At 39.6% G+C, this 10931-nt stretch overlaps 1 protein-coding gene across 1 annotated transcript; it reads right to left on the minus strand.

Annotated features, from left to right (window-relative positions):
* Positions 1-491: 491 nt before the first annotated feature.
* On the minus strand, positions 492-4548 carry LOC306920305 (immunoglobulin superfamily containing leucine-rich repeat protein 2-like). The gene is made up of 2 exons (XM_079497020.1): positions 4404-4548; positions 492-3497 (listed from the first exon to the last, which is right to left on the minus strand). Exon 2 carries the CDS (start codon positions 3486-3488, stop codon positions 1254-1256), a length of 2235 nt encoding a protein of 744 aa, XP_079353146.1. The 5' UTR covers positions 3489-3497; positions 4404-4548; the 3' UTR covers positions 492-1253.
* Positions 4549-10931: the final 6383 nt, after the last annotated feature.

Here is a 10931-nt window from a genome sequence, read left to right on the forward strand (position 1 = left end):
ATAAATTGAATACTCACGTTTCCTCAGTAATGATCAGTAATTATATGATTTTAGTCAGTATACAAACTAACTAGCTAACTATGTAGCTAACTAACTCACTAACTAACTAAGTGTTCGAGTCATGTTGGCCTATTTTGCATGCTACTCACTCAAGTAGCTATACTACAAAACACTTAACTTTATTTGATCGTTAAATTCGTTTTCCAGTTTCCTTTGATATTCCATATATTCCAGTTTCAACATTGTCTGTGTTGTAATGACCTAGGCATTACATGTACTAGACACATTGTTGCCCTGCTTTCATTTATGCACACTCTTCACAATGTCTGATAACTGTAGCTAGGAGCTACAGTTAACAGTTATTTCTAACCATTCTTTGGTTACTCAAGTATCAATATTTATTTTCCTGTTGTCTAGAGAGAGAGAGAGAGAAAGAGTCAAACTAAAGAAGTGTTTCTTTGGGAAAGCTTTGATTTATTGATTGAGGCACATTATCTTGGGAAAGTGTCTAGTGAGAAGTATTTCAATAAATACATTATACCTTTATCACAAAATACAATGACCTGACATTGAGGATCACACAATGTTGAAAGAATTACTGTAGTGTGGAGACAGCGGCAAGGTTCCACAATGTTATTTGAATACTGACGTACACCTTGAAATACTCAATACAGCATGCAGGTACAGTATATCACAGAACAACACTGAAACGTGTTCAAGATTCTTTCCTTGTCAGAGTTAACATGGATAATATTGTAACTCTGACCTACAGTGTAGCTACATGTTACGAGCTTGATAGAGAGCACTATTAGAAGACCCATTGAGATTCTGCTTTTAGCTTCACAATTATTTTCAAAGGACGTGCACTTTATTACATGACAAAGAACTCCACTCAACTACAGACCCTATTGATTCTTTAAACAACACTTTGTTTAAAAACAATCAAATTTGAATACTTTTAAATGATAGGTAGGATTCTATCATTCTAGGCAGGATGGTAGGTTTCCACTCTTTCTTTTCTCAGGGCAGTTTGAACTACTCCTTGCATGACATCCATTTAACCATGTCTCTGACCTTACCATTAGTTGCTTCACATTGCTGGCGATCTAACATTGCAGCTTATACTTCTAACACTTGCTGGACTTGCACGTGCAGCCACTACATACCTACAATGTGAATGTAAAGACTTGCACCATAATGCAGTATAAGCTTGAGTGGCAACTGGCAAGTTTATGCAAGTTTAAGCATTTAGATCAGTGATTTGGATATTTGTAGTTACTTGTGATATTCACTGCCTCGGCTCCTAGCGGTAACCTATCACTGTATTCAGAGCCTTCTTCACAGTCATCAATGTTCCCCCTGTACTGTGACAGTGTGAATGACTCTGTCACTGCACTTCCCTCTGTGTCGCCCTCTTTCTCCCCATCCCTACTATCTGACTCAGGCTCCCCTAGCTCACTACCATTTATGTTCCTCTGAGACTCTGTGTACGGCGTGTGGAAGCGGGTGGTGAGCTTCCTCTCAACGTGATACTGATCCTTGGCCTTCATGATCAGCTTGTAGGTCTTGCTGCGGTATTTGTACACCAAGTGGAAGCATGTTGCCCCGAGGAGAGGCACGGTGGACACAGTCAGGAGGCATATGCTGACTGAGATGATGATCAATAAGTTGGGTACCCTTCTCCTGGTGGCGAAAAGGACACGGACCTCGCAGTCATGACTTCCATACGTGAGACAGAGAGAATAGTTGGTACCAGGACGTAAACCCTGAAAAAGATATGTGTTGAGGCCATCTTCAATCGTGGACCACTGGACAGCGGAGTGTTTGCGGTCAGCGGTAATGCACAGATACAAGGATGCGTCAGGTTTTCTGGATCCCTCTAATGGGGATGATCCCTCATGAGGCTCTGGATCATTGTTCTGGAAGCCATCTGAGGTGGCATGGTGGCTGCTGGCCTTGACTTTGGGTATGAGCAGTGGGTTGATGCGCACTCTCGCCTCTGTTTCGGACACGTCTAAAGCGATAACACCAAAGTCAAATGTGTACTGCTTGACGTCGTCCAGGCTACCGTTGAATGCGTGGTTAGAAATGTATTGGGTGTTGGGGGTCAAACCACATTTGCTAGCATACGGTGGGAGAGTTGGTGCCAGCTTATAATGCTCAGTGTCTATCTCAGTAACGGGTGGAAAAGAGGGATCAATGTTATCTTTACTTTCCAGATTAGGCAGATGAAAAGTATGGAAAATAGATGTTTTAGCTACAGGCTGTTGTACGGATGGAAGGACGGGCGGAAAAGGAGGAACAACATTGACAATACCTTTCCTCTCCAAATTAGGTATATGAAAAGTTTGGAAAATAGATGTTTTAGCTACTGGTTGTATAGATGAGAGGATCTTAGTAAAAATGGGCACCTCGGTTACTGTCTTTACAAGTGTGGGCTGTGGTAAAGCCATCACCTGCAAAGAGACAATTTCCTCAGCTTTACCAAATTCATTTGTCGCTGAGCAGCTATAATTTCCACTGTCTTTCTTACTGAGGTGTAATATGACAAGAGTTCCATTACTAAAAACTTGAAATGGGTCATTGTCCAGTAAGGCCTCAGCTGTTTCTGCCGAGTCATCCTCTTCAGAAAGTAAAGCTAAGTCTCTCTTCTGACTCTGTGAGTGAATTTTCCATATGACTGCTGGTTTGGGATTTCCCTTGAAGTCACAGGTCAAGATCAACACGGCATCCTCATGAAGGGTTGTATTATGAATGTTTGGCTCAGATATTATTGTAACATTAGGGCTCATGCACTTTGATTCGGGTAATTTCACAATAATTGACCCTTTAAGTCGTGGCGGGCTCTCACATGTGATGAAATTCTGCTCCGGGACGGAGATGGTGGTCTTCAGGATCCAGTCCCTCAGCCAGTCCATGGAGCAGATGCACGCAAATGGGTTGTCATAGAGCTGTAGATGTGACAGGGATATCAACCCATCAAACGCTCCCTGGGCGATTGTGACGAACCTGTTATTATTAAGCCGGAGAGACCTTAAGTCTTTGAGGCTGGAGAAGGCATCCCTTGGCAGACTGACCATCTCATTGTGGTTCATCTTAAGCAGCTGCAGAGATGTGAGGTTCTGGAGATCCTCCCAGGGGAAGTCTACGATCTGATTGTAGCTGATGTCAAAGTTACGCAGGTTAACCAAGGGTGTGAGGGAGCCCTCCTCGATGGAAACTATGGCATTATTGGCCATCCAAAGGGAAGTCACTTGGGTGACATTTTCGAAACATCCCAGTGTGATAATAGTGATTTGGTTGGCAGAGAGGCTCAAAATAGTGACATTGGTCGGCAACCTGTCAGGGATTTCAGTCAAGTGTTTATAAGAGCATTCAGCAAAATGACGTCCATATTTGTCTGAGCAGGAACAGCGTTCGGGGCATCCCTGACCAGTGCCAATGACCATGGCAATCCAAAGCGCGATGAGGATGCGTGAGGTTGCCATTTCCTACACCTGCAAAACAGAGACAGAGTCAATGAAAACAGTTTCAATGCAGCTTTGTGTCTGTAATACAGGAATTTATTGAATAAATATAAATTGTCTGTATTAAAGACATTACAAGAATATATGTTTTTCTTTTAACTTGATCGAAAAGGTATAGGCTTGTGTATAGCTTAATGCCTTTGTTACATATTAACAAGAAATAAAAATGTGAAGATTGTGAAGATACATAACAAACAAACAAAAAACAGGAACAAAACAAATGCATAATTAGATCCCTAGTATTTCAATACTACATTTGATCACATTAACACATTAATACATCCATTAATTCTATGGTATTAGTCCAGTATAGCCTGTTTGAACCTTTTTTTAATCACATTCAATTTATGCTTTGCTTAATAGTCCCAGACTCCCAGGCAAGCCATACAGCTTCCGGGAACAACATGCTTTTCAAAGTATTATTATGATTATGATTATGATTATGATTATGATTATTATTATTATTTTTTGCTCAAAGCTATACTGTAGTTTAAATGCAAACATATTTTCACGTTTATCCTGACCTGATGAGTAGGCTAGTCGAATTATTATCTCAGTGGTAGTGATGTCATGACAAACAGCTGTGTCTCCATCACTTGCGTCGCATTTTCAAACTACGCAGCAGCATTTCGTGCCCTGTCCTTGATGGTCTGCATGCAATTGTATAGGCATTTATTGGTGCTGAAAGCCAATGCACTTACTATTTAGTAAACGAATGTTAGCCTATTTGTATTAGAAAGGAAGGAAGACATTATTATTATTACGTTGCTGAAATATTTTCTTGGAGGTCACGCAGGTATATACGCACTTTGAGCAATACTACCTTGATGGAAACGACAGACTAGGCTACTTCACAAACTATCTGTAACGTCTTACCAGTGAGTGTTTCCTTTTTATGTTTTCCTCAGGAGAAATCCTTACGTCTTAAGATAAATCCTTTATGTCTACAGTACGTCTCGCCAAACCAAGCTAGTCTAGGTGCTCTGATTTGCAAATAATACGTAGCTTACAATAATATATCCTACATGTTTAAAACCTGCGAACCCTCCTCTTCTGAAAACTGCCCAGGAGATGATGTGGTTGTAAATATAGCTGCATGTGTTGTGTATGTCTCTCACAGACAGAGTGAGTTGTCATCCCCTCCCATTCCATGAGACTGCCGTGTCTAAAAATTAAAGTGACACAACCCCTATAACAATAACAACCATAGTTCCATCCGTCCCAATTCAGGCCCAATAAGGTATTGGAGTAACCTAGTATTGCCTTGGTGTAATAAGCCCTGGACTATAGATAGCAGTTTTGAGTTTAAGCTACAGTAGCCTATAGGCTACTTGGAGTGATAAGGAAACTATTTTAACTACATCAGCTACTCTAAGTGTTATTTATTTTAGTTTAACAGTATTTCTGCTCAAGATGTTATTTATTCAAAGTTGTTTGAAATATTAATAAAGAAAACATTTCAGCATTATTGCTTAAAAAAAAGAATAGGCAGTTGGTCATACAGTGAGTTTTGACCATGATGACACTATTACAAGAGTGCAAAAGGGACAGACTGTCACACACCACAGTGACAGCTAGAGCTATTAGCCTAGTTACCCCTAGTAGCCAAAAAGTGAACCCGGACATGTTGAGTACACCAACGTGTTATGTTAGAAATGTTTAGTATGGGTCCCCAGCATGTAGAAACTGCCGGATGCTAACTTGCATATGTTGAGCAATTTTCATAATTGGCATAATATGTGACCATACCATTAACAACCTATAGAAGGCAAAATATTCAAAATGTCATCATGCTTTATGTAGCATGTGATGTGTCAAACTAGGGGGTTTTCATGATGCTGAATCCATTCCAAGCATTAGTTTTGGGCTTTGGGCTTAAAACGGCCATGCCCACTTGCCCAAATGTGCTGACATCATCACTTTGTGATGACGGCATTGGCCACTTTATGCTTTATGTCACATGCTACATAAAGCATGATGAAATGTTGAATATTTTGCCTTCTATAGGTTGTAATTGGTATGGTCACATATTATGCCAATTATGAAAATTGCTCAACATATGCAAGTTAGCATCCGGCAGTTTCTACATGCTGGGGATCCATATACTAAACATTTCTAACATAAAACCTTGGTGTACTCAACATGTCCGGGTTCACAATGGGGCTCTATGGGCTGGCTACTAGACTATATAGCAGGTTACTTCTGAGGAGGAGGTGGCCTGCCCTCTCCCATATCTCTCCAGGCTCAGGCCTAGTTCACACGTACCAAACGCCAATCAAGCAATGTTTGGTCATTTTTTTGTTTTTTTGGGCCAACACAATGCTTTTCCAATGGGAGTCACATGGTTTGATCAAACATTTGTGTTTGATCGCTGATTGCTGATTGCTCCCCGCTCATCAAACAAAAATGTTTGGTCAAACCATGTGACTCCCATTGAAAATGAATTGGAGCAGCAATCAAACTGCAATCAGACATCACACACGGACCAAACATTTGTTGTGCACGTGTGAATGAGGCCTCAAGCAGAATCAAAAGGGAAGTTTACTTAATTTAGGCTGGACAGCACCTAAAGCTTGATCATCTCACATTGCCGAGACATCAGTCAGCAGGCCTGGCATGTCCTGATGATGATGATGATGATGATGATGATGATGATGATGATGAATAAGCCATGATTATTGTCTCTCCAATGAGAAAACCAGCAAGACAGTTTGAAGTCCATTGCTCTTAGGCTGAGTATTTGTAAAGAATACAAATACACCACATAAGCTTTGTGGCAACGTAAACGGTATTACAAATAAATGTAACAGAAAAACATAGGACTTCATACAGTAGCATGTCATACTCGATTTCGACTGTAGATGGCACTATTGTTCTGAACATCCGAAATGCACCATTTACATTATGTAGGCATAGAGGAAAATAATAATCATATTGGTTCATATTGTTAAACAGCATATGTAAACTTTGAGATTGCATAATTAATATAATTGATCAAATCTACTAGCTATGCATATGGCTAAGAGATGGGGATCAGTATGAGCTGGATGGACACATGGATATAGGCCTTCATGAAAATTCAGAAGGAGTGCAAAGACGGTCAGTTCCTATAAAGGGGATTGAATAATTCTAATAATTTGTGGTGACGTACAGTATTATGTGTTTGAGGAGGCACTCTAAATTAAGGTAATACAGAATAACAGATAATAAGTGTATTACAAATGATTATTAATTGTTAACAAGTGTCTTATTAACAGTTAGTTAATGTTTGTTAATAGGACCTTAAATCGCTACCAAGTCCCAACAAGACATGTCTTATAATATTATCAGATATTAACAGATATAAGGTATTAGAGGTTTGATTATGGTCAGGTATCAAAATGTTCTGCCCTTTTTGCATGTACTGTATGCAATGTCTTATATGAACATCATGGTGCATGCTTTCTGTAACCATAATGAAAGTGTAGTGTGGATATGGCAGGCCATAACATCTACATGACATTACTGTCTGTTTAAAGTGAAAGGGCCTGCTGCAAGGGCCCATTTATCTCTATAATGTGTTCATAACTTATACAGTAAGTTACAAATACATGTAATTACATTACATTGAGTTGAGCTATACCTACACAAACACTTGAAGTGGACAATGAGCTGTCATACAATTGTCGTGCCATGCAATAATCACTCTCCCCATGCATGTAGAAAGCACCAGGATGTTCATAAGACCAGTATAACCTTTCATGCATGCTAAATAGGTATAGTGCCCATAGGTTGTGCCTTTCAACCAATTTGTGATACCTAGCCAGCTGGCCTTATAAAGTATTATCTTCTGTTCTGTAGTAGTGTGATTGAGCTATAGTTTTTAATTCTGCATTAGATGTTGTGTACTTTAGCTAGCTAGTTAGCTTACAAAGCTAATGTTTACTTTGGACTGTTCTTGTCATCCTCTCTGGAAAGCTGTGACTTTGGACGGAAGCACAGTGGAGCAGAAGCAGAACCTCATATACAAGCTGACACGTTTATTAAACAGTTTTTTGTTGTTGTTGCCATTGCTTAATTAGTTATATATAAAAATAGTAGTGTAACAGTTTGATAATAGAGGAGAAAAGAGAGGCAAAAATGAGAGGGGACGGTGTGTGTCACAGGTCCCAGGCCACAGCACAACACTGAATTAACTGTACAGCTAGTTACATTACAGAATGTTATTTCCAATATTGTTATGATATTGTGTAGAATAATGAATTAAGACATATTTAATTTAAAGAAAAACCTTGTTTTGAATTTGTAATAAATAATCACTGGTAATTAAACTGTATAAAAGGAAGGGTTACCAATGTGGGTAATCCAAGTTCTGAGCCGGAATGCAATTACAAACCTTCAGAACTAGATGGCGCCACCATGCAATAAATGATAAGAGGAATTAGACTTGAAGCAAGTCCTCTCTGTGCCCTTTGTGTACCTCAAATGTTCCATTTTGAGGTTTTTGTATACAACATGGCTCTGTAGGAGGCAGTCCTGCGTCTGTCTGTCTGTCTGTCTGTCTGTCTGTCTGTCTGTCTGTCTGTCTGTCTGTCTGTCTGTCTGTCTGTCTGTCTGTCTGTCTGTCTGTCTGTCTGTCTGTCTGTCTGTCTGTCTGTCTGTCTGCCTGCCTGTCTGCCTGCCTGCCTGCCTGCCTGCCTGCCTGCCTGCCTGCCTGCAAACGATCAGGACCATTGTGCATTCCAACAGTACTATCAGTTTTCACTTTTAATTATAGTCTTCCAAAAGTAATTTCATTATGACTGAACTGAATGTAAAGAGCAGCATCCTTTCTCCTTCATTGGCACCATAGGAAGCACCAACCGTTTTGACATCAAGCCTCCTTGTATGGTGCTATATGGTGCCTCCCTGTCTTCTATGGTGCTTCCTATGGTGTTTCCTTGTCTTCTATGGTGCTTCCTTGTCTTCTGCTTCACTAGCTGTCTCAACACCATCCATGTTCATCTTCCACCGCAGTTTCCATACTACTGACATTTATGAATCCCAAAGCGAACCTGCAGTAAGCTTCACAAATAATAATTAATTCAGCACAGCCTGTAGTTTTCTCCACCAATTTGATGTGATTTTTAAACATGCATGTCAATGTCGTTTCATCTGCCGTTGCCCATGGTGGTGAAACAGGATTCTGGTCTTCTGCCTGATTTAGAAATACGCTTACTATTTAATTTACACAATGCAAATAGTACAAAATCAAAAGTCAAAAAGTCAAATGTAAAAACGTACAATTGATATGTGATAACCACTTTCAATCATGCATCCTTATTTTGGAATAATAATTTGTAATTATAGCCAAATTGTTCATCGTTTCCATCACTTTGGATGACATTTTGAAATGGTCTAAAATAGCTAAAATAGCCAATCTATGAGTTCACATTCACAACGCATTGCATTCCTTTGTCTTTGAACATATATGGGACAATAATGACAGCAGCATGGCCACAAATGTAATGGCAAAGTGGCTGACAATAGGTGGTTGTACAAATGAAACATCTAATCCAAAAAAATCTACTAGAAATTCCATTAACCCAGAAATGGTGATTAATGTAAACCTTTATGATATAAATATTATCTATAGGCCTAATGGATGAAATTCAGCTTGGTTGCTAAAAGTTGTACGTTGAGCAATTTGAGTTATTAACATAATATGTGACCATTCCATTAACATCCTATATAAGACATTTCATCATTCTTTAAGTAGCATGTGGCATGAAACTAGGGTTTTTTCAACTTTTCATGATTCTGAATCCATTCCAAGCATTAGTTTTGCACAAAAACACTCCTTGGGCTAAAAACTGCCTCAGCTACTTGAGTGTACAAATGTGCTGACCAGCTATGGCCGTTTTCCTCCCAAGGAGTGTTTTGCAATTTTCACAATTAAATGAACACTGTGTATTTTACAGTATATGCAGCAGTTTGCAAAACTCAAGTTACACAGGGGGTGTCTGTGTGTACGTGTTTTTAAACAAATCCCATTACAAGTATGCTTACAGTACAAATGAAATGTGTAATGCTGCCACTTGGTGTCACCATATCCCACATCTAGATTCTCTTCAAAGTACAAAATCTAAAGTTTTAAATAACCCTGAGTCTGACAGTGTTACTGTAAAATGGTAATTTGCAGTGTGTGCATGTGCACACAGGTTTTAAAATGAACAGCAATACCCCCCTCTCCAACCAACACGCACGCACGCACGCACGCACACACGCACACACACACAAGGGCAATTTTTACTTTGTGTACTAGGCCTATATGTTTTTGTTTAACTATATACATATTTTTAATATTGTGTTATATAATTTTTACAGCACATCTTTGTAATGTCAACTGTAATTCTGGCTGTGATTCTGTCATTTGAATGTAAATATTGCAATGCCCATTCAGATGCTGTGTGTGTTAATACTGTGAGTTTCATTGAATGTGCATGCAATAAATTATCTACATATATTACTCGCTTTTATATTTGATATGTTGGTATGATGGTATTGGTATCAGAGGTGCCTAATGGTTATGCAATGAACATACTTTGTCACCACACAGGTACAAGCATTGAAATGCTAGTGTGGCAAGCTGATCTGCAAACATGTGCTGTACATTATACAACTACAATAACAATAATACTGGATATAATATGAACAAAAAACATCAAATGTAAAGTAATAATATTATACTGCAATTAAAGTAATAGTTTATACTCTGCTAGATACCAATGTGTACACTGGCCAAGATTAAATTAAAACAGAGCCCTATTTACTGTAGAGTTGTGGACTGCCCACTCCCGTTAACACAATATTTGCTATTTTAAGAGCCGTAGTAGAAGAAGAAAAGTGGTCTCGTAGTCCTGTCCATCATTATGCAGGCAGGAGCACACCTGACTACTAGAGAGAACAATCTGACTACCTTTTCTCTCTGATTGAATGCTTTTATTGTTTTCATTTCCTGTAGGTTCAATAGTTGAGATTTTTTGAATCATTCAGGAAGTCCTTTCCTTCCTTTTTGGATGCTGGCCCCTCCAACCACGCACGCACGCACGCACGCACGCACGCACTCACGCACGCACGCACGCACACACGCACGCAGGCAGGCAGGCAGGCAGGCAGGCAGGCAGGCAGGCAGACAGACAGACAGACAGACAGACAGACAGACAGACAGACAGACAGACAGACAGACAGACAGACAGACAGACAGACAGACAGACAGATTTATCTCCAATAAATAAATACAACTTGGGCTACCTAAAGAAGAACAAGCATATCATATGACCTCACCTTTCTATATGTGAAACTGCAGCGTGCGTTGACCTATACCCTAACGACACATACTTCAAAACAGACAAAGTGATTAAGGAAATAGGGCCAATGGGCCAT

Source organism: Electrona antarctica (genome assembly GCF_951216825.1).
Source record: "Electrona antarctica genome assembly, chromosome: 3".
Taxonomy (NCBI): domain Eukaryota; kingdom Metazoa; phylum Chordata; class Actinopteri; order Myctophiformes; family Myctophidae; genus Electrona; species Electrona antarctica.

Excerpts from the sequence above, each read along its gene's own strand:
- LOC306920305 (XM_079497020.1), bottom strand. The coding sequence starts at position 3,488 with ATGGCAACCTCACGCATCCTCATCGCGCTTTGGATTGCCATGGTCATT.